The 22,384-nt window shown below is 42.7% G+C and overlaps 1 protein-coding gene across 5 annotated transcripts in view; it reads right to left on the bottom strand.

Moving 5' to 3' along the window:
- COL8A1 (collagen type VIII alpha 1 chain) overlaps positions 1 to 22,384 on the bottom strand; it is an 89,324-nt gene that overhangs the window by 4,628 nt on the left and 62,312 nt on the right. For all 5 annotated transcript variants that reach the window (XM_071758747.1, XM_071758730.1, XM_071758757.1 and 2 more), the window contains one exon: positions 939 to 1,254. In XM_071758747.1, the coding sequence (XP_071614848.1) occupies positions 939 to 1,251 (313 nt within the window). In that variant the 5' untranslated portion in view covers positions 1,252 to 1,254. The remainder of the gene's footprint in view (positions 1 to 938; positions 1,255 to 22,384) is intronic.

Here is a 22,384-nt window from a genome sequence, read left to right as displayed (position 1 = left end):
TATGGGTTGGTTTTACTACACCCAGTTGTGCTTGTTCAGACACTCCAAAACAGGCCCTGAATATTCCATTTTCCTCTGAAGCCAGCAGAGGCTGTGGTTATGCTGTACCCTCAGTAAGACAAAGAGTTAACCAGCTTGTCTGTGGTTGCACAGATGCTCGCTGTCCCCATAAGGATTTTATGACACTGGGTGTTCCTGGTTGCCCTTTGTATTTTGGACAATTTTTTGTTGTTTTCTTAACTATCCTAATGTTGTCCAGACTTCCTTTACTGGATACTGGAAGGGCTTGTACATGCAATCTCGTGCAGTAATGCCCTGTACTTTCAGTGCCTGCACTACTCCCAGCAATGACCCACAGAAAGAGGACTGCAGAGTCAGAAGAGCAATTGTATATTTTCATCTGCAAACCTCTAAATCAGGAGGTCTGGACAAATCCAGACAAAAACGTGGTATTTTTGTAAAATCAGATCTTGGGCCTCTTAGCTCCTACTTCATGGTTGGTCTTTGCAGTGAGAGTGGGAGCACCTCCAGGTAGGACCCCAGCCCATCTATCTGGGCCATCATTTGAAACCTCCATCAGAGGCTTTTCTGCTGACCGGTGGGGACTGTGGGATTTTTCCTGCCCTTGAACAAGCACATAACCAAACCTGGGCCAAGCCCAAGGTGCTGGCAGCTCATCAGAGGCAGGGCTGCTGTGTTGCAGCCTGGGGGATGGCTCTGGCTTTGTTCTGGTGACCCCAAGATGTCCCACATCTCGTGTCAGCCTGTTCTTTCCACCCAGGTGCCAGGTAGGCAACCAGGTACCATCTTGGCCAGTCCTTGGGCACCTGGGTGCTGTGCCCAGCCTGCAGCAGCCTTCTCCCTATCTCCAGTCATCCCTGGGGAAAACAGTGCTGTGGGGGCACCAGGTGGGGCTGTGAGGGAGATGCTGATCCTACCTTTCTCTTTCTTGGGAGCCATGTCCTTGCCGAGCAGAGGCATCTGTGGGACCTCCTTCATGTACTGAGGCAGGTGGGGGTACTCTTTCCCATACTGCATGTGGGGCACCTCCTTGCCCATGTGCTGCATCGGGATGCCTTCCTTGCCCAGTGGCATGTGAGGTACTTGTTGTCCAAGGGGTTGGTACTGAGGCACCTGGGGTGGCAACTGCTTGATGCCATAGTAGACCCCACCTTGAGCAGTCCTCACCAGCTCTAGGTACACGGTGACAGCCACTGCCAGCAGCTGCACAGGGAAGAGCAACGCTGCCATCACCTACGAAAAAGGCACACCAAAGCTTACAGTTGGCAGAAAATGTTTTTGTTTTTTTTTTATACTGTGCATTTTCCCTTGGGGCTGACCTGCTCCCATTTTCTGCACCAAACTGGACCTAAACCTCTGCAAACTGGCTCTGGCTTGTGTGTTATGCTGGAGGGCAATGCTGTACCAGGTATCTGGTTTACTGGAGGCTCTTCATCAAGTAGTACAGTTCTAGCTAATGTCCTTACATGAATTCATATAGTATAACTAGCTGCACGCTTCAGGTGCTGCCCTCTGCAGTTTCTCCATAAAGGAACCTGCTCCCTCCCATTCCCAAGCTGCAATTTGCTGCTTTCTTGCTTCTCTCAGAGCTGAGACACAAAGTTTGGAGACATCTGCTGCAAGCTCTGGCACACGCGGAGAGCACGGAAGCTAAATTATCAGCACCCTTTCTGATATGCTTTCCAGCAGCAATAAAAGCTCAGTTCCATCAGGTTGTATCTGTGCCTAGGACTGTGCCTGGTGGCTGCAGAGTCCAGGAGCTCTGCATTTCTATTGCAGCTCCTTGCCAGCTCTCCTCCTAAGCTGGGCTCTGATCCTCTCAGCCTTCACCCAGAAGAACTTGGCCATCACTGCCTTCAAGCAGGATCAGCCAGCCCTGGCCTTTCTCTGGAGATGTTCTACCATTTTCTACTGCAGACCCTGTCCCCTCCCCAGGCAGCTCATCCCAGTACCTCACCAGTCCTGCTAACACAACAGAACACAGTTGCTTTTTTTTCTTCCTTAAGAAAATACAAGCTTGGGACTTCTTGTCCCATCTCCTGTTGGCTTTCCTTTCTGCAGCAGTGCTGTTATTAGCAGCAAATCAGCAACCAGGAACTCTCCTAAACGAGTTCAGATGTGGGGTACCAAGAGACTCTTTCTTGTGATCCTCCAGTTGGATTATTTTGCAGTTTGTCCATGGGCCAGTCCCAGTCTTCTGAAATGCACATGGCAGCTGCCAGTCTTGATGCCATGTCCCTGGATCCCTGCTTTCCCAAAGTGCAAAGACACTTTGCACCCAACCTCAGCTGCTGCCCGAGCACCTGGTGTTCCAGCAGAGCTTTGCCAAACTGTTCACTGAGACTCACTTGCAGCAGCTGCTGGGCAGCCAGGGGGCAGGCAGAGGGTCTTTGTGCCACCCGTTTCAAGTCCCCCTTTGCCTGGTTCCCTGTGCTTTGGGAGGTATCTTTTGCAGGGCAAAGATTTTCCCATTTGCTGCTGTGGTTGAGGCTGCTCCTCACTCGGACCCAGGTGCCTGAGGGTCTGGAGCCGCAGCTCCCCTCTGCAGGGTGATGCTGCAGAAGGACACTCCTCCCCTGAGGGACACCATGACCTGACATGGACCAGGATGTGGCCCCGGAGAGACCTGGTTTGGGGCAGGTAAGAGCTGGGGGAAGGTGTGAGAGGAAGGTGGGCTCTGGGGAAGGAAATGCACTGAGAGAGGAGAGGGGAATAAGCAGCTCTGCTTGCCCCCTGTAACACTGTGCTTCATACACCGGGTCTCCAAAAAGGGTCTCAGAGCAATTGGAGAACTTGGGATTTCGCAGCACATCCATGAGGGACTTGTGCCCGGTGGGCAGAGGCTGCTGAGTCGTCGCCGAGCTCAGGGTCAGCGTGGACCCTGGAGTCGTGCTTTTCCTTTTCCCTGCTGTACAGCTCAGTTTCACCACCAGGAGGGCTGGGAGACTGCATCTTTTGCTGCTCTGTGCTGGGGTTACTGACCAGGCAGTAGCACTCGGTGTCATTTAGTTTTCATTTGTTACTCCTGCTCAGAGTTCTCCCTTCACTTTGTGTTGGAAAAGCACCTGGAAAAATGCTCGCTGCTCTGCTCAAACACTTCATTTTGTTCTATGAGATCTAATATCTTGATGGAAATTAGTGTATCATCATTACTGAAGCTGTAAGTGGAGGCTAAATCAAAATTTTGTAGTTAAAAAAAAACAGCGGAAGGCAAATATTTTCAATAATGATCCTAAATAGGCAAACGAACTGCAGAGAAAATAGAACTGTGTATTAACGAGCCATTTCAGAAAATGAAGTATTAGTGAATAAACACTAGATGGAGCATCTGTTGCACAGCTGAGTTTCGGCAGTCACTTTCTCTCCCAGGAATTTAAGGTCTTGGATGTAGCCGACAGCCATGTGGCAAAGAAATCCAGAGCCAAGATGTACAGGAGTTTGTGAGTGTAGCTAAAGCCCAAACACAGTCACTCATCCTTGTTCAGCAAAGCACTTAGCAAATGCTTCATCTCCAGTGAGTTTAATGTGGCTTTCAGCCCATGTCTGTGAGCTAAAGGATTAGAGCCTTAGGACATGGTATTTCTGCTTAAAGCTCCATGGCACTGGGCAGTGAGGACAGCCTGCCTGTGACTGTTGTTTACTGTGGCTCAGCTGGGATGTGTTAATTTATTAACCTGCTGCAGCTTCATCAGGGCTCAGAGGCCCAGAGTGACCTTTTTTGGTGTGTGTGTATCCCCACCCTCCTTCCCCTTGGCCTTTCTGTTATTTCTGTACCTTAATGAGTAACTGGCTGCAGCTTTGGCCCTCTGTAGCTGAGGAGGGTAACACCTGCCTCAGTTTGCTGGGAATATCCAGGCTACTGGAAAATTTGCAGCAGTCTGTGCATCTCTTCCAAAAGAAAAGCACTGCTTGTATGAAGAGAGAAATGCAGCAATAAAACACAAAAAACCCAAAACAAAGCCACAAAACAAAACTAGAAGATACTGTATGGCTTAGGACTGTTGCTGAAACCTACAAGTATGAAGGGCAGGGTGGATCTTGAAGAATGAGGTTATTAAATTAACTCCTTGGCTACTTTGCTGTTCTGATGGCCATATATTTGGGGTTTGTTTTTTTTAGAAAGATAACTTCAGTGGAGTAAGTGGAGGGGGAAATAAGTAAAATTCCTTTGGTTGCGATTTTTCTTCTCGTTTTTATTACAAAACATGGGCTTCGTGTGTGAGTGGGAGCTATTTGAAATAATTGAAAAAAGTTTCCTACAGGGAGACACCAGCCTGCCCACAGGCAGGACCATGCAGCACATGAGATTTTTTTGTGTGTGCACGTGGAAATTTTCAGGGAGGTCAGGCAAGACTTCTAGAGATAGGAAGGCTCCAGAAAATTAGGTGATCTGTGTTTCCTCTAGTGTTTTTTGACTCATCAAAACCAAACCAGACTGTCCTGGGAATGACAAATTACTTCTCCTCTATTGATTTTGGCCAGGGCTGGTGCCAGCTGAGGTGGAAGGTGGGGGTTTGTTTACTGAACAACCTTTGGCTGGATGTGACTTGGCCGACATTTTTGTGGAGGAGGTCAGTGCCTCCTTGGTGGCCTCACATGAGCTGTCTGGGTCTTGGGATCTACTGCAGGTAGCAGGGAAGTGACCCATGTTTGGTGCTGGCCGTACAGTTTGTCTCTTTCCCTGCTCCCAAAGGAAGGAGGGATCAGACAAAATTCCTCTTGATGAGAAATGTGGTAAAGCTGTGTGTGTGACTGCTACTGCTCACTGGGTCTGGATGCATTATCACTGTCAAATAAAAGGTGAGCCTGCCTTGAAGTATGAGGGATTTCTAAGATAGCCCTTCAGTGTTGCACCTCATTGACTGTCTCATCCTACCCAGCCTCTCTAAAGAGTTATTGATGTACCAAGAGAGAAAAGTTGAAGGTCTTCTGCCCTGCAGGTTTTCTCTGGATGCACAGCTCTCTTTGTTTGAAGGCCTTGCTAGGAATTACCAGCATCTTTAAATGCCTAAAACCTACTGAAAAATCTTGTTCTTGGCTTTTAAAAGAAGTGTGTAGATTCTAATGGTTGGATAGGTCCTTCACAGCTTGTGACCAGCAAAAGGAGGTTTTCCTTCTTTTGTGGTGGCAGAACTTAAGGAAGATACCAGAGTGAGGAGGAGAAAAATCTGTGCAGAAGACTCAGCTGAAGATTTCACACACCCTTCACTCAAATCCCAGCAATTTAGGGATCATCTCCAAACATGTTCATGCAATGCAATCAGACATGCTTTCAAAGGTGTCTGTCAGCGGAGCAATAAGCTCACTTTGGAATGAGATTATCCTGGGTTTCTGTCAGAAAGCAATGGGAATGTGCCTACGTATTTATGGCAGGTAATTCGGTGCATGCGTGCACCTTTAGAGAAGTCAAAGGCTTGGGGAAAGCAAAATTTTACTTTAAATGTTTGAATGTCTGGAGGAAGATGGAGGAGAAGCTACAGTGCCTTCATGGTGTGTGACACATCATTGTGCACCAGCCATCCCCATTAAGACACAATAAACATTTTGCTTTACCTAGGGTGGGGCAAGCCACTTGAGGGTGAAGGAACATTGTCCTAAACCACAGTGTTCAGCTGCTTTTGTGTGAACACATGTGATTGACTCTGTGGGTGAGAGAGAATCCCTAAAAGAACACATTTTTATGGTTAAAGCTCAAGTGAGAACGTTTCTCAATCATCTCTTTGGTAGAGCTGTTCTCCTGAGAAAACTAAAAAGGACCTTCCTCTGGCTATTTGTGTTTGTCAGTAGAAACTGAAGACAAGACAAAATGTACCAGCAGTGGTAATTTTTAAATTGGTGTGAAGAAATAATGGGTGGTTTAGCCTAATTGTTTAAAGAATGTATGGAAAGAGTGATGCCTAGCCACATGGGACTTAAAATCATAGGTGGTCTTGCAAAGGGTGGAAGCCAGACCTCGATTTTTAGGTACTTACAGGGAACGATCACTCTGCAACCAATTTGGGAGGTAACCAAAATTTACCCATTTCTTAGAATCTCTAAGATACTCATTCAGGGACTAGCCATATGGGCTTAATTTACCATGTCTTGCTTCTGAACTGCTGTATTTCCAAAAGAGGCATAAGGCATGAGTAAATCTTAGTGACTTGAGTGTCTGCCCTCCATGGGCTGCTTAAAGCTCTTGGGACCCACTCCCCAGTGTATGGGTGGGACAGACTTGTGAGCTCTCAGGTTTCACACATGGAAACTAACTGCTGCAAAACTCACAACATAAAAATCCTAGTGACTAGAGATTTTGTGCCCAGAAGAAGCTACTAAAATATTTGTCATTAGAAAGCTAAATTCTCTAGGATGTTTTTGACTGGAGGTTAAAAGTGGTCAGGAACATTGCTACAAGGGGAGCAACCTTGATAACTGACTGTATTACCACTGGTGTACCCAGGCATGGCTCTGCTCTTGGGGATGGGGGGTTCCAATCCCATGGGAACATTATAAACCTCCCTGAAGTATTTGTCATCTGGAGGCATGCAGGGACAGCATAATGCAGTGGGTATCACAAATAACACATCCCTGTGTGTAAGGAGTTACACCAGGGTGCTGCATAGAGCTGGGAGGTCAGATGCACAGTAGCCACCTGTGGGGAGCGACTTGGCTGTCCCCCAGCTTGCAGGCAGAAGTGCACAGCAGCTCATGCAGAGTCAAAGACAGGCTTGGAAGAGAAAGCTACAAAGTCTTCAAAGGGCAGTAACTGTTTGGAGTTTTTTCTGTTTTCATATTTAGTGTTACTTCAGTAACAAACCCGATTCTGTTCCTGTGTTGTACAATACGCTTCCCTTAAGCCGCTGGGTTATACGTGCAAGCATGTGCACAACCCCACTGCTAAACAGATTTTTCTTAATGTCCCCACCACCTGAAAAGCATTAGATTAATCACTGGGCATATAATTTTTTTGGCATTTGTAATTCTATTAGCTAGCTGCCTTTCTTTGAAGAAATTTTAGCACAAAATGAGAAGAGCAGCTATTGAGGCCTTAGTTCCAGTGAATACTTGTGGTGACTTCAAGTGTGGAATGTCTTTAGATGTGAGAAGTCGAACAAAAATGGGTTTTTCTCAGCAGCAATACTGCAGTACATAGGTGACTTGAGCAATCATCTTCCCAGCTTGTTGTTGCCCACAGTTTTCAAAGACAATATTAAAAAACTTAATTTCAGCTAAAATTAACCTCTGGATCCTTGAACTCCTTTGGGGACTAACTTGCCAGTCAATGAGTACTTTCTGAAGGGATCTGAGGATACCCTGTACTGCACAGAGACTGAATTTTAGTGGGAACTCATGTTTTCAGGAGCAGGAAAAAACAACTTCTTATGCTTGCCAAATAATTTTCTGTTTGCTCAGAGCTTAGGATGCCATTTAATACACACATTACCACTTGAACATTAAGCACTCTTCTGCCTTTCCTTGCTGAACAAGGTTTTATGTCATTCAGGTAAATATTTTCATATTTGCAATCAAACTAATTATACTCAGTTTGAGGGATTCAGTCATACTCCACAAAACTGGGGAGTGAAGGCAACCAAATGCAACATGGCACAAATTTCTTCCGTAACCTAACCAATCTGAGAACACAAATTAAGACTAGCTACACTGATTTAATCTTATTTTCATCAGTAAAGAGGAAGAGGACAGTAAGGTAGAGCACAGCTTCTGTGTGAGGGCTCAGCCGCGCTGCTGGCAGGAAATGGTTGCCCTGTGATGACTTCAGCCCAAGCAGGTTTGGGGTCCTGCATCATTTTGATTTTAATGGTGCCTACAGGTTAATTCAGTGTAGTATTTTTTTTGAGTAGGTGAGGAGTTTACCTTGCTAACAGATCTATAAGGGTCTGTGCATTCATTAGGGAGGAAAAGATGATTTATGGTAAATGTAATCCTGCCTTCTTGCCTCTTGTGAAACTCTCCCACAGAGATCAGGTTTATTATTTTTTTTTTTTTCCCCTTGCTCTTTTTCACTGTCCTCTCCAAAGAAAAAAAGTAGTGTTGAGCGTCTGTGTTCAGTTTACATTACCAAGAAAACAGCTATTGTTCAGTATGTTAAAAATAAATTAAATCATATTTTGCTCAAGGTCTAACAACTGTGTCTTATTATCATGTGGTATTTACTAAATATGAGGCAGTCAAAACAAGAATTGTCATAATAAACATTTTGAAATGAACACATGCATGAACCTGCTTCTAACAGGAAATACTTAACCATGTGGCAGATGCTTATTTCTATTTTTCTTAAGTTCAAAATGGTGCCTGCAGTTGCCTTCTTAGAAAGCGTGAATACCTCTAAATAAGCGTCTTCATCTTAGAAGCCGATCGTGAGCTAGAAGCTATCTTTGGCTTCAGTGGTAATTACATGATCTTTTCTTGCAGTGCCTGGGGAGATCTCTGTTTATCCATTTGTAAATCCATTTCCAAAGACAAAGCAGCTGCCCATGCTCCAATCTTTCTGCCAATCTGTGTGTGCTCAGTCTGGATGGTCTTTCTGTATGAAAATGGCACCCTTGAACTCCCCTGGTTTCTTACTTCCAAACTGTGTGTCTGCTGTAACTACATATAGATGAAAAGCTGTTCTCTGTGTGCAGGTGTTTGTGTGCATATATGTGAAAACACACACCCTGGGACTGGGAGCAGCCATGACGAGAGGGAGAAATTAGGCCATACAGACGTAATTAATATTGCTTTTAGTCTTATGCCCAGCCTGCTGCCAGCCCACTTATGTGGGCCTGGGGAAGGCATCTTTGTCTCTCCCTGCAAATCCAGGCATGGTTAGATTGGCATCTCACAACCCCTGGCTCCCAGGCATAGGGTTCTGCTGACTCAACATGAGCACGAAGCTCAGGATTTATGATGGTGTTCAGATGCCTGGAGCGAGTAATCGATTTCCAGGGGAGATAGACTCTTCCGTGGCTTTGAGGATCCAGCCCAGAAGCTATTTGCTGGAAAATGCCTGAAAGCTACTTGCAGTCAAGACAGCAGGGAGCTGTGGCAAGGATCAGCAAGCTGGGCACTGCTGGCCGGGTGACCACATTCCCTGGGGACAGAGCTGTCCTACGGGGTGGTGTGTACTTGTTTGCAGGAATCGGTGTCTGACCACGGGGTGAGAAGGAAGGACCAACATGGGGGAATGTGTGCTGAAAGGCATACGACTTTAATTATGGGATTAGAATTAATTATAGGTAGGATTTAGCTAATACCTGCCTTTGAATACGTTTTCCTGTTCTCTGTGATACGGCATGTGCTTGAATCCTCTGCCTACTGCTTTCTTCTGGACAGTTTGCCTGCAATCTTGGTGGCAGGCAGCTTTGATGGAGACACTTAAGCGACTGCCACTAGCTCCCTGTTCAGCAGTCGCCTGCTCAAGGCGTGTAAACCTGGACCTGATAATAGGGAACACACAAAGTGATCGAAGTGTAGAGCTGCCTCCTCACTTATCGGCCTGTAATAGCCCTCCTGGCACACAGCCTGGGACCTGCAGCCAATATGTCCAAGCACAGACTGTTTGTTCGACATAAAAATCCAACTGAGGGCTCCTCTGAAGCAGTGGTGCTACCGGGCACTGCAGAAGGAGCTCCCCGTGGGGCACGGATGCTGTCCAAGGCATTTGTCTTATCAGATGTGATGGGTTTGCTGTGCTCAGCCTGCTGGTGAGGAGGCTGGCTGCCAAGGAAAGGCTTCTATAGTCAACAGGTTGTCTCCTGGGGTGTGGTTAGTTTGGGGATTGTTTTGGCTAAAATGCTCCTTGGCTGTTGCCAGCCCCCTACCCTAAAATAAATGCAAAGATAAACAACCGGAGATGCGCCTCAGACTGAAGTGCTTGATCCAGTAGGCTGAGCCTCAAGGTGTTGATAATGAACGATGGTGATTACTGGTTGCAGAACAGTGTGGGCAGGGGATTACAGGCTTTCTTTGGAAACCTCCCATCCCAGTTGTCACTCATCGCTCTTAGACTTATTCTGCCCTGAGACAGGTTGAGCTGGCTGCGTGCAGTAGAAGCCTCCCAAGTTTTCATGGTACAATTGTTTGTATGTTGTGATGGTACAATGGTTTGCAACATGTAGCACAGTGTTTTACTGTTTTATTCCAAAGCAGTGTCTCCAGCAGTGCTGCTATGAATTATACTTGCTGGTAAATGTGTAAAAAGTTTCCATTTCATTACCTCCTGGTTCAGCCAGCTACAGCTTTGTGAACAAGCCACATGCTAGCAACTGGCTCTAAATCACAAGTGAATAGTCTGCACAGTCCAGTGGTAAGCTTGCTATTCAGTGAAATGCTCTATCTTATCAGGTGTATGGAAGTAGACAAAAGTGAGGGAAAAAGACCGCCTCTTTCTGTGGCAATAACATCAAATGTATCTGGAATCTTCACCTAGATACTCACGAATGTCTAAGTCTTATTCTGATTCTTACACTAAAAGCAGGAAAAAAAAATAATTCTTTGCTGAGGTACATTGAGTCCTAAAGAGGCACAAAAGATCCACTCAGTCTTTATATATAACTTCCTTCTAATACAGCCTGGTTTAGGATTTTCTTTTGTGTGCCTTGGAAGACTTCTCAGAGGAAAAGCATTGTGTGAATGATCATATCTTGATACCTATAGGAAAGCTTAGATGTGTATGCAAAATTTCCATTAACATCTGCAAGACACAAATAGGTGCTGGAGTACGTATTTTTCTCATACACTCCCAAGAAGTGGCAATGGAAAGGAAAATCCTGATTATAAAAGTGCTCTTTGTAATGACAGTGACTGTTACAGATGTCACGGGGAAGGCAAGCTGTCACCTTATTAGATTAAACATTACGTGAGCAGTATGGATGTCTGCAGATGTAGTATTTGCATAGGCTTGACTTTTCAAACTACCTGAGCTATGCTTGATGCTACACCTGAGGAGATGAGGGAAAAGTGCCCAGAAACTCCTCTTGTGCTTCTCTTGACCCTGAAGCTACAGCAAGGGCTCTTTCAGTCACTGGTGCTGCTTGAGCTCTGACCTGCTTTGCAAGGCACCCTGCGTGGTGTGACATCCTGCCACCCTATGGTCACTGTCACTGTATATTCATTTTGGGGGTAAAAAGGCTTCATGAGTCCTGGGTGGACAGAGCCCTGATGCAGCTTTGGGAAAGGCAGGTATCTGTCTACATCATACCAAGGTCTGGCTGGGTGCTCTGCAGTGGGGTATTTGGGGGGACTGAGGGCTCCTGGCATCTCTGAGGTGCTTGAGGCAGGCAGGAGGGTTGGCCCTTTTTTAGGGAATAAGTTTTAGCTTCTTTGTTATCCATTATGAAGGAGGGACTTCTCTGAGGTTTAGAACAATGCTTCCCCTTCTCTTTTTAGCACTTCATGCATACTGTAAATTTAAGTGCTTCACAATGATCTAGGTGGGAACCATTAACTCCTAACATCCTAACAGGGCATCAAGATCATGAAATCGCATTTCGAAAAAGAGTCTAATTCTGGATGCACTGGTTCTTTGGTTGAAGTCTTCTGATTAAAGAGAAATTTTATTTTATATACCCCTTTGTAGTGATCATACTCCAGCCTTTGCAACACTGACAGTGTTTACTTTAACAGTCCTGGAAGTTTTTGAACTATAAAACAAGAAATCTGTGTGGGATTCTGAAGTAGTTGGCCTGATCTTAATTTGAAACAATTTATTGTTCCCTGTGACTCTTGTTGCAATCCTGTGGCCTTATGCATTGCCTTCTTGCCATAAAATTTGCTTGATTGCCTCTTTTTGAAACTGGCATGGCATAACATTTCTGTTCCTTTTCTCACTTTGATGGTGTACAAAATGTGTTTTCTTGGCTCTTACCCTCATGCTTCTTCATTACTTTTTTTTTTTTTTTTTTTTTTTTTTTTTTTTTTTACATAAAAGCAAATGGCTTTGCAGGCTCTATTTCAAAGATTAATTGTTACCACTTACAGTATTTCCGTGCACAGTGCTTTGATGAGCCTGTTGAAAAAGCAGCTTCTCTCTCCCTTGTTTTTATTTGCTGTTTTCTAATGTTGCAACTCCTTAAAACCCCAAAGCCCCAGTCCAAGGGAGACATGAAACCATTACAAACATCAGTAAAATATTTTTTCGGAAAAAACCTCCTGTCTCTCAATTTTTATTTGAAGGTTATTTGCAATTCAAAAGATTCCTGCCCTTTGCATACTTTTCCTACCTTTCCTCACACAGTGGAAGAAGTGATCTTGCCTTAGAAGTTTAAACATTGGGACTGCTCCACCTGGGTGGAAATCAGTAGGATGTTTTAAAATTATTTAGCAAGTTATTTTCCTATTTTATTACAAAATATAGCAGGTATTATCGTATTTGTTAGGACATGGTGATCTTAGTCATGAGCTGATACTGTTTTATTCACAAGAATCAAGCAGCTATTATTTCCTAAATAAGCAAGTTTTATTATTTATGCTACTTTTCTTGAAAAGGCTGAGATGGTAACAACAACTAAACACTCATTAGGTTAAAATGGTTCCAAAACGTGGCTTTGAATTTTGACAAAAAATTCTTTGCTCTCAGGGTGATATCTATGGGTGGAAATGAAGTTGGAAGTCCCTATATATGGTTGACATTGGATCTGCCAATGTTCCTCTCTTCATAATACAGCACCTGGGTGCAATCACCAAACACTCCAGGGCACTCCTCTACGCTGCCACTGTGGCTGAACTGCACAGGTACATTCCAGTATCATGTCAGATAGATCTGACCATAAATACCTTCTGTCTTTCTCTTTTATGCAGAAGGTAAGAAATGCTTTGTATTTGAGTCTAATTGAAGAGAGAGGGGCAGAGAGACAGAGATTGCAATCGTTGCTACTTGTCAGCAAGCCCAACATGTACAGGCCTACACAGATCCCACTCTCCAAATGCAGAAATGAGGGTAGCAGGACTCCACCAAAACCAATTTCAACTGGAGTTGTGAAATACTCTCTGTAGTTTTGATTCACAGTAAGTGTTTGACACATCTCTCATCCCCAACTCACACACACTTACCCTGGATTCATGACAATATACTGCCATTTAAACTCCAAAGGTGCCATGAGGCAGAAGGAATTTCCTACATGCAACCCCACGTGCTATGGTTTAAAGAATCTGAATTTACCATATCTTTCACCTTGAAATAACCCCAGCAAGACCAAAGAAAAGCAAAGCCAAGTACTGAAGAGCAAATATTATTGCTAACTCACTTAAGTCTCTCAAATCTACTCCAAAAGAAACAATGCAAAATGTTCAATGCAGCCATTTGGGTGCATGATCACTGGTAACTGTGAGATTAGTAAGTCCCAGGCTATAAAAGCTGATCAGGACTCTCTGTTCTCCTCTCTGTTATAAAATGTCTATGGTGGGAGCTGGCACTTGCAGCCAGGATGAAGGACCTGTGGCTACCTGGCTGCTAAACTGAATCAAAGGGGAACTCCAGCCTCCCTTCAGCTGCCAGCAGCACTGTGAGGCAGCGGTAAGGTTGGAAGAACATCAGGAAATAGGATTGGAGGGGAAAATTAAAACACCTCAGTCCATAATTGAAATCCAAGTTCCTGTTGCCTCAGCTGTCAGGCCACTGAAGTCCTCTCCTAGGGCTGGTTGGTCCTAGTGCACTTCCTTGGTGCAGGGATGTCACACTGAGGCTCCCTTTGCCTGCTGATGTCTCCTTAGCTTTCAGATAAAGTCTCTCATGACTCGCTTGCTCCCAAGGCCTCCTCAGCTCTGCTCAGCTCCCCCCTACCTCCTGGGAACCAAAGCCTGTAGCCTGCTGGCTGGGCCATGCCTAGGAGGTAAGAAATGCACACTTCAAGGCCCTTTGCTAAAGGAAGGGATTAGAGCCCTCTTCTACAGCCTGAGTAAGACTGCTCGAGCTGCTGATGGCTGCTCAAAGTTTGAAAGAAAAATTTGGCACCTGCCATTCAAAAGAGTATTGCGGGATATGAGCTGAGTGTGGAGGGACTTGTGCCTGGGTACTTCATTCACCAGAAGGCACTTAAACCCAGTAGAGAGGTAGGATTTAGGATGAGCTGTAATTTTCATCTTTTCCTATTTGGCTGGCTTAGGCAGCTCCCCAAACAGTGGCTTTTGTGAATCCCTTTCCGAGGCACTTCCCTTCCTTTACACACACGCATGGAGTCCAGGCATCTCATTCAGGCATGTGGACTCCATTATGGGGCCAGATGCAAACATCCCCTCATGGATTAGGATCTGAAAGGTTCTATATCCTATATTGTCAGTCAAGTAAGGCCTCAGTTTTCCCTTCTCAGTCCTCATTTCTCATTTCAAAACCTGGATTTTTTTTTAAGCAGATACATATTTTTAAAAATTCTTCTTGTGTCTATGTAAAGGAGTAGCTATTACTAGTAGTATTACTATTACTAGTAGCTAGCTACATGCTAGCTATTCCCAGTTAAGACAACAATGGTACACTTCACAAAATCTGGCATTAGAAAAATCAATGCACTTAAATAAGACTGTATTCTTCCCCTCAAACTTTGTCCACCAGATTCTTGCTGCTGAACATCAGAGCCAGTTCATGGCTACCTGCAGACCATGGCTTGACCAAATAAAAAAATAAACTCACTAAACAGATATTTCTCTGGCAAGCAAAAAGAACTCTCTTTTTTTTTTCTTTTTTCCTCCAAACAGCAGAATGGATATCAGCAATGCATTGATTCCTTTTCTTTGTTTGCTTTGGTTGACTGTGAGACAGGACACCTACATTAATTCTATGTTAATTTTGCATTAGGTCAAGAAGCCTCCTCAGTTCATCAGATATTAATGGAAATAATGTTTTCTCAATAGAAGTATTTCTAATATGCTTTATGGAATACCTGTTTAACCGTGCTAAGGAAAGGGATAATCTGGAGTATATAGTTATAGCCCACAGGCTCAGAGTTTGAGAAGGTTTTTGTACATCTGAGCTGTATTAACTGAGAACTGTTGCAAATTTCTCTATAAATTAAATAACAAGGCTTACAAGAACCTGCAGGAATGAGATCCTGTACTCTCAAGTGTTACTAGTAAAATCATCAAGGGATGAGTGTTTCCAAAAGATGTGTTTGCAGCTTTTTAAGTTCCAGAAACCTTTGAGGAGTACTTTGGCAAGTGCCAGCATGGGATGCAATTTAGGCTATGTTTAGAGAAGAAGCACATTATTGCTTTATTATTGCTATGTGCTTGAGCAGTATGGTAAATACAAAGTGCTTCTAGCTGAGAAGCAGCCATACCAGCAGCTCTGAGCAATGGGCTGGGATGTTATGCCTGGCCCATACACACACATATAAGCACACACACACAAATGAAGTCATCAGTAAGAATGAAAATAAATCAAAACTTTCCAAGCCAGGTATTTCTGTATGTGTAAGAGCTGAAATCAATAAGAATGAAAATAAATAAATCAAAACTTCCTGAGTCAGGTATTTCTGTATCTATAAGAGCAGCTTGTATTGGCATAACTGTTTTCATGCTGCTGGCTAATGGGTCCCCAGAGCGCAGCAGCTTCCTGGCAGGCCAAGGAAGAAGTGGCTGGAGTAAAACTGGGTTATGAAAGGATGGGAATGTGTGAAATAATTAACTGAGGTACTAGACATTTGGTATGTCTCTGCTTGGAATTGAGGGCTACTCCATTTTTTTCCATCTCCATTGATTTGATTTTTAATAAAAAATTGGTGACTGTATTGAACAAATACCTGAGAGTTTATATAATCTTGGGCATTGCATGGTGTCCATGTTTGCTATTTTGTTAGATATTATTTTCATTACAGGTTTTTGAAAGTTAGTATTTCAGAGAGGGGTAGTAGGGCAAACTTATGGGTAGTTTTCATCTCTCAAGACATATTTGGCAGAATTTACGAACTACTCTCACATGACAATGTCACTGCTCTTAAAGGCAGATTTAGAAGGATTAGTTTCAAATACTGTCTACAGCAAAAAATGATCATCCTCCTCTTTTTCTTCTTTTCAATCTACAAGGTAGCACTAGTAATCAAAATCACTAAGAAATTAGAAAATAAACAACAACTCAGTATCTTTCATTTTTTGGCATCTTGGGTTTTTTTGCCTATTTAGGCTCTTGATTCACTGGACTGTCTCCTAATGTGTGTACAAATCTCATGTCACCTCTAAGAACTAGTTAAATTTTACCCATGCCTCTCCTCTTCCTCAGTTCCTTTTTACTTTATCTCTCTTTATGACTAATGGCTATACCTTGTATCCTATCTTGTACTTACATATATTACCCAAATGGTGCAGAGTCTCTTAGCAGTGATCAGTTGAAAATTATTTTTTTTAAATTATGCCATTATGTCTTTGGTTTGGAATGACATCTTCATCTTGATTAAATGTTACATCTGAGATGAACTTGTCTTCAAAGGACTAAGCCATGACAAACCATCCAAAGGAAGGGGAGAGATTTGTGGTTTCTTCCACTTGCAGTAATCAGTGTATTGTGACTACAGAACACTGGTGTGGCATTCTTAATGTAGTGGTAACTGTTATGGAAGAGAAGACAAGCCTACTTTTTTTTCATTAGGAAATGCAAAATTATTAATGCAATATTGTTGAAGAGTTTTCCTGGCTAGTTTTCCCTTGGTTGCCTCAGGCTAAAAGTGACGGCTGAAGTTTAATATTTTATGAATCCTCCTCACTATGAAGGTCTATTAATTCTCCTTGGAAGGCTCTGTGACACAGATAAAATGCAGAGACCTGAACAGAAATGATGGAAAACTATATGCAGTAGTGACTGTAATTCTGAGAAACTCGTGTTCCCGGACATCAATTCCTGTACATCAATTACACTGCTAAATATATATATTTTTTAAGTAAAACCCCAAATATTTCCTAGAGTTCAGTAACTCAGGCCTCCACAAGTGTAAAGAAAAACCCTACATGACCCGGAACAGATTTTTCTCAAGTGACTCAATTAATAACCCTCATGTGACAATTAGTAACATTGGAAGCTTGTGAAATTCAACATGCAGGGAACTGGTCACTTGTACAGACAGGCAATTTGATATATAGAGATAAGCACATTAATTTTTAATGAGAATTCTAGCCTGTATAAAGTTTGCTAGTTGTGAAATATTTTTAACCTATATGTACCTATTTGCATGCAGTAGACTACGGCATGTTTTTCTTAATCAAGCAAAACTACAATGAGAATTTTGCTTAATTAAGAACTGAAGAATTTGGCTGAGTTTTATTCAGTTCTTGGCAGTAAAAGAAACTGATCTTTCCAACAGTAAGTGCCAGTGCTAAATATTTTGGCAAGCAACAAATGTCAATTTAGATCTATGAAATTCCCATTTTCAGTCAGTAAAATTAGAATGGCCTTGGTTTATGTTAGCTTAAAAATACCCAGACCCTGGCCTAGTATTTTGTAGCTAAGTAAACAGGTATCCACTGTTGATTCGGATTCTGTCCTAGGTTACAGAAGTATTTTTGCTGTAGTGGAGGTAATTCCTCTTCATCAACAGAAAAAACAGTACCAGCGAGTCCTAACTTTTCCAAGAGCTCAGTTTACTGGTACTGGTATTCTTCTGATGGGAAAATGATCACAGTGGTTAAATGTATCTGGCTTGAAGTGGACACCAGTGATTGTGATTGAGTCTGTTTAACTGCATCTCATCTGGCTAATGATGACATCTGATGGGATGTCACAGATGAACAGCTTCACTTGCTGCCCCTCTGAGCTAAAAGGAAAACTTCCAAAGATGGAAGTTAGAAGATAAGTGGGAGAGCTGCTTTCCTTTATTAGTTTTTTTTTAGGAAATGTTTTTCTTATCATTCTTTTCATCTTTTCAAAACGATCCCAATTTTTTCCTGGAAAGTGGGCTGGAGATGTCATGAGAACAGACATTATTTCATATATCTGATGTATTTTTATTTTTAACTGGTCATGAAGATTGCATTTAATTAAATGAAAGCAGACTTTGGATGTCTCTATTGACGTACAATTCTAACAGGCACTAGGAGAATGAGGGAAGAACCTGTAAAGTAAACCTATAAATTAAATTAAAAATACATACTTAAGTTCAGACTTGACTATTGTTTTACAAGGAACTCTCAAGAAAACAGGCATGTGGATCCCATTTCCTGCAGAAGTTTACTTTAAACACTCATGAAAACAACATATAATGCTTCAAAGATTTCTTAGTTTAATTAGAAGTAAGGCTGTAAATGTTCTGCTCACATCCCTCACCAGGGCTTAGCAGATGCTATGAGCCAACCCACTCCATACCTGTGGAAAGACTTCTCTTTGGTCCACTAAGGAGCTCTCTAGGCCAAGTGTCAGCACTGCAATCAGGTCTATAAATCTTCTAATCTATGTGCTGAGGTTTCTTTTGCCATTGTGATGAAGAAATAATTGAGCTGCAGAACTCCACCAATACATATGTAGCTCATTGAATTTTATTCTCTACCAACAGCACTATTTTGTAAATGGAAAAAAAAAGTATAACTGCAAGCAGACACATGTGGTCTTGATATCCGAACCCGCTTAATGATATCATTAATTTTGCCAAATAACATGACATGAACAAGTTATATGTTAGCCTTTTTCATAATTTAACCAAAGTGATCACATATATTGTGTGCTGGCTTTGCAAACTATCATGTTTGATCTTTGTCCAACCAGAGAAAATTGGTGGAAACCCCGCCCCCCAAAAAACATGGGAGTATCCAGGGCTTCCAAATGTGTTAAACTCATTACAAAGACACTTTGGACTTGCTCATTGTTTAGTCTTGTTCACTCTTGGTGATGATGCCTCACTGAATAAAAGTAATTGGGTTGTTTTGTAAAGAAATGCAGCAGTGCCATCTTTTTTCTCTTGTAATTATAAAATAGATGATTGTCAAGAAAAAAACAACTTTAAGGTTACCACATTTTAAAATGCACATCTGTGGCCTTACTCAGCTGTGTGCTGCCAAAGCACATGCACCAGAAATGAGCTGAGGTGGCAGTGTCCAGATCCAGAGAAACCAACATTTTTTAGTGCAAAGACTCTCAGAGTTTCTATCATTCAATGTGGGGCTGATGCTCTGGATCAGGATGGTGAAACAGGCACGTGCTCAATGTTTCCTGTTCTCTTAAGATATTCTTTCTTTTCTACAGTGCTGCAGGGGAGTGGGTTTGAAAATTGTAATTATGAAATACTGCTTTTGCCTCCTATGAAGACATGCTGTCCTTGGAGAAACAAGGAAATATCTGGCTTATTTTTCCCAGTGAATTCCTAAGGATAGACTTAGACATGCGAGTATTTCTGAAAGAGACCAAAGGCAGATTATAAACTGTCTGGTATTGCTGAGCTAAATAATGGATTGGCCCCTGTCTCTCAGGAAAACTCCTGTGTTGGACTTGAATCCTCCCTGCTTACTAACATCACGGGACTGTGATAGAGGGTGGCAGAACTCTGGTTGTGAGTGCTAGTCCAGTACATCCAGACACTGTCATCCAAGTGGCTGGCTCAAGTTTTTAAAGAAGTAGAGACTTTTAAGCACATATATAAGGCTGCTCAAAACTACCTCTATTGACCTTGGGCAAGTTACTTACATCACCATTTTTTATTTTTCTTATGGAAAAGACAGGCCTGGTCCTCCATGTGTTGCCTGCTGTCACCGCCCAGCTCTTAGCTTCTGACATGTTCTAACACCTGCTGACAAGTTCTTTCCCCCTAGGGCACTACATTTTTACTGGAGAAGGAAAGGAGCAATGAAGAGAAGCAAATCATTAGGCAGTGCAGTTTCTTGTAGGGTTCTAAGGCCCCTCAGATCACACATCTTTTTTAGGACACATCTGGAGTTCAAGACTGCAGACAGAAGTAGAAATAACTTGACAAGCTAACCTGTGGTGAGCATCAAGATGGTGCAGCCTGACTTGCTACCCGGTTTAAAGTTAAAAATTTGATACCCCTGCAAAACATTGCAGATGCTTCTGAAACTGCTGTACAGGAATTGCCATGCTTTGCCAGCCTCCGTCAGTTCCTCATTTTTGAAATGGGTCTGAAACTCCTTAGCAATACACAGAGCACTTTAATGAGAGCTGTACTAAGTCATTGGTCTTATCTTTCTCATGCTCATAAATGTGTATCACACTAATTTAGTAATAGAAGAAACTTAGAGTGCAGTAAGCTCTTGTACATACTACATTGTTTTTTCAGAGACTGCAGCTGACTTCTGACAGGTCTCTCTGAACCTCTAGCTTTAAACAAAACCACACAGAGCCCACAAGTCAGACTTGATGAGCAGACAAATTTATTCAGGCTCTCTTCAGAGCTATGAGGCCTGAAAGAAAAGTTTCCTGAAAATGTATTGGTCAAGAAGATTAGCACTCATGATAACACTGTAGTGGAGGCCAAAAAATAAATTGAAACAGGACATTCCCCCCCACGTTGTTTGCTTAAACAAAGTCAGATGGATTTGTTTCAGAAGACCCAGGACTGAAGCTGTTTTTTTTTTCATGCTAGGTACCATATTTTGCTTGCTTTTGTATATATCATTGTGTCTAAAGTGATCTCATCAGTTATTCTACTTCATCCATGCAAATTAGAACTGTAATTGCAGTTAATACAAAATCAGTGGCGGAATTTTTGAATTTTCACTGTATTACTTAAATTCTATATGCTACTGCTTCATCTGAATTCATTGCTTGGTCTGAATTAAGTATAATTATTATTTACTCTACTTTAACCCTTTCACAAGCATTCTCCCTACACCTTTAATTACAACAACTTTCAAGAACATTTACCTTTGCAGTCTGCAATAGCGTTAAGAGAAAGGAATAGTACTTTACAATTAAAGGGACACATTTCTTTGTCTTTTCATCATAATTTATCCTGGTTACATCCCTATTTTGAATGTTATGGAGCCATCTGAAATCCTGAAAGTAGCTTGCTTCCGTAAGGTACCTGTTTTGCTCCAGTTTAAAAACCAGCACATCAACTTTTTTCAGTCTTTTCGAGAAATGCTTCAGTCTTAGAAAAATCATGTGCTTCACTTCACTTCAAACCAAACCAAACTAAAAACTATAAGAAAAAATTGGTCTTACTGAAAGGAAACTTTACAACAACTCTAAACATTGTGAGAGGAAAATAACGTTTTAAGCTCTGATACTCATCTCTGAGTATTTTAGAAGAATCTTCCTTTGTATCTCTAGCATTGTCCCTGTGTAAAATTTGGATAATACAGCTGAGCAAAACCAACTGCTTCTTGTTTGTAGCTAGTCCATCTCCTGAGAAACAGTGGAGGAGCCTTCCCTACTGCCAGTTTTTCCATATGGCATTCAGTGAGATTGTGAGTCTTGGGAAGAAGGAGGTGAAGAGGCTAATGAAGCACTGACCAGAAATCACCCTACTCTGGAGCAGGTTAGTCCATTAAAAAGAGAAAAGATCATAATAAGGTCTGTAGTAATTGTTTGTTTTAACTTTAGTTTTAATCACAGAAGTCCTTGTCATGCTGTAGGCAGCCCAGTGTGCTTAAGGAAGAAAGAAAACCAAACAGGGCATGATTTGGATAATATGCATAGGGAGGCCATGTCTTTTGTGTGTGCTGGCCTCCTGCCACAGGCTGCTTCCTTCTGGGTGGGAAGGGATGTTGCAGCCTTTGTATCTTCAGCCAGCCTCTCCCCGGGTGGCAGAGCAAGCCAGCCTGGGGTGTACTGTCCCAGTCCTCTCTGGATTATTCCCTTGCTGGCAGGGGGCTGTGGAAGGACTTTTTATCACTGTTAGTGTCCCCCACCTTAAGGCTCAGCCACTCAGGCTGTGCTCAGCTTTTGGGGCTCCCCTGTGATGTTCTGAAAGGTAGTGCTAATGAATGAAAAAAGCTGAAATGGGTGATTGAAACGAGGCCTCCGAAAGCAGTAGAAAGGCTGGCACTTGCCAAGCCATGTAGAGGAAATACTAGGATTCCTGAGGAAAAAAGGTACTACCTCTACAGCTATAATCTAAGACGTTTTTCTCTTCAGCACCAAAGCCCCACGCTGGTACTTATCCAGGCTTAAAGCAGACACAGCAGTGGGCAGTTCAGGGATGGTCAGCGCTGATGAGCAGTGTTATCTTTGTAAACTTTTTCTCGGGTTTGTTGATTCCTCACTGCCATCTTCAGTTGACAAAACAGGCTTGGCAGTTAAAGCCCATCCGGTATAATTTTTCTAATTCCACATACAGTCACCGTAACTAATTTATGGCAATAATCCAAAGAGAACTAGCTGGTTTTTGTGTCCTTATTTGCAACCAGCTTTAAAAACGGATTGTTTAACGAGTACACTCCTAAAATCAAGCACCTGGAGTGCCAAAGGTTGCCGCGGTGCACCTGAAGAGCAAATGGTTACTTAAACACTGATGTG

The sequence above is a fragment of the Heliangelus exortis genome, chromosome 1, assembly GCF_036169615.1.
Source record: "Heliangelus exortis chromosome 1, bHelExo1.hap1, whole genome shotgun sequence".
NCBI classification, from domain to species: domain Eukaryota; kingdom Metazoa; phylum Chordata; class Aves; order Apodiformes; family Trochilidae; genus Heliangelus; species Heliangelus exortis.
Note: the sequence above shows the minus strand (reverse complement) of the source record. Positions and strands in the feature narration are given on the sequence as shown.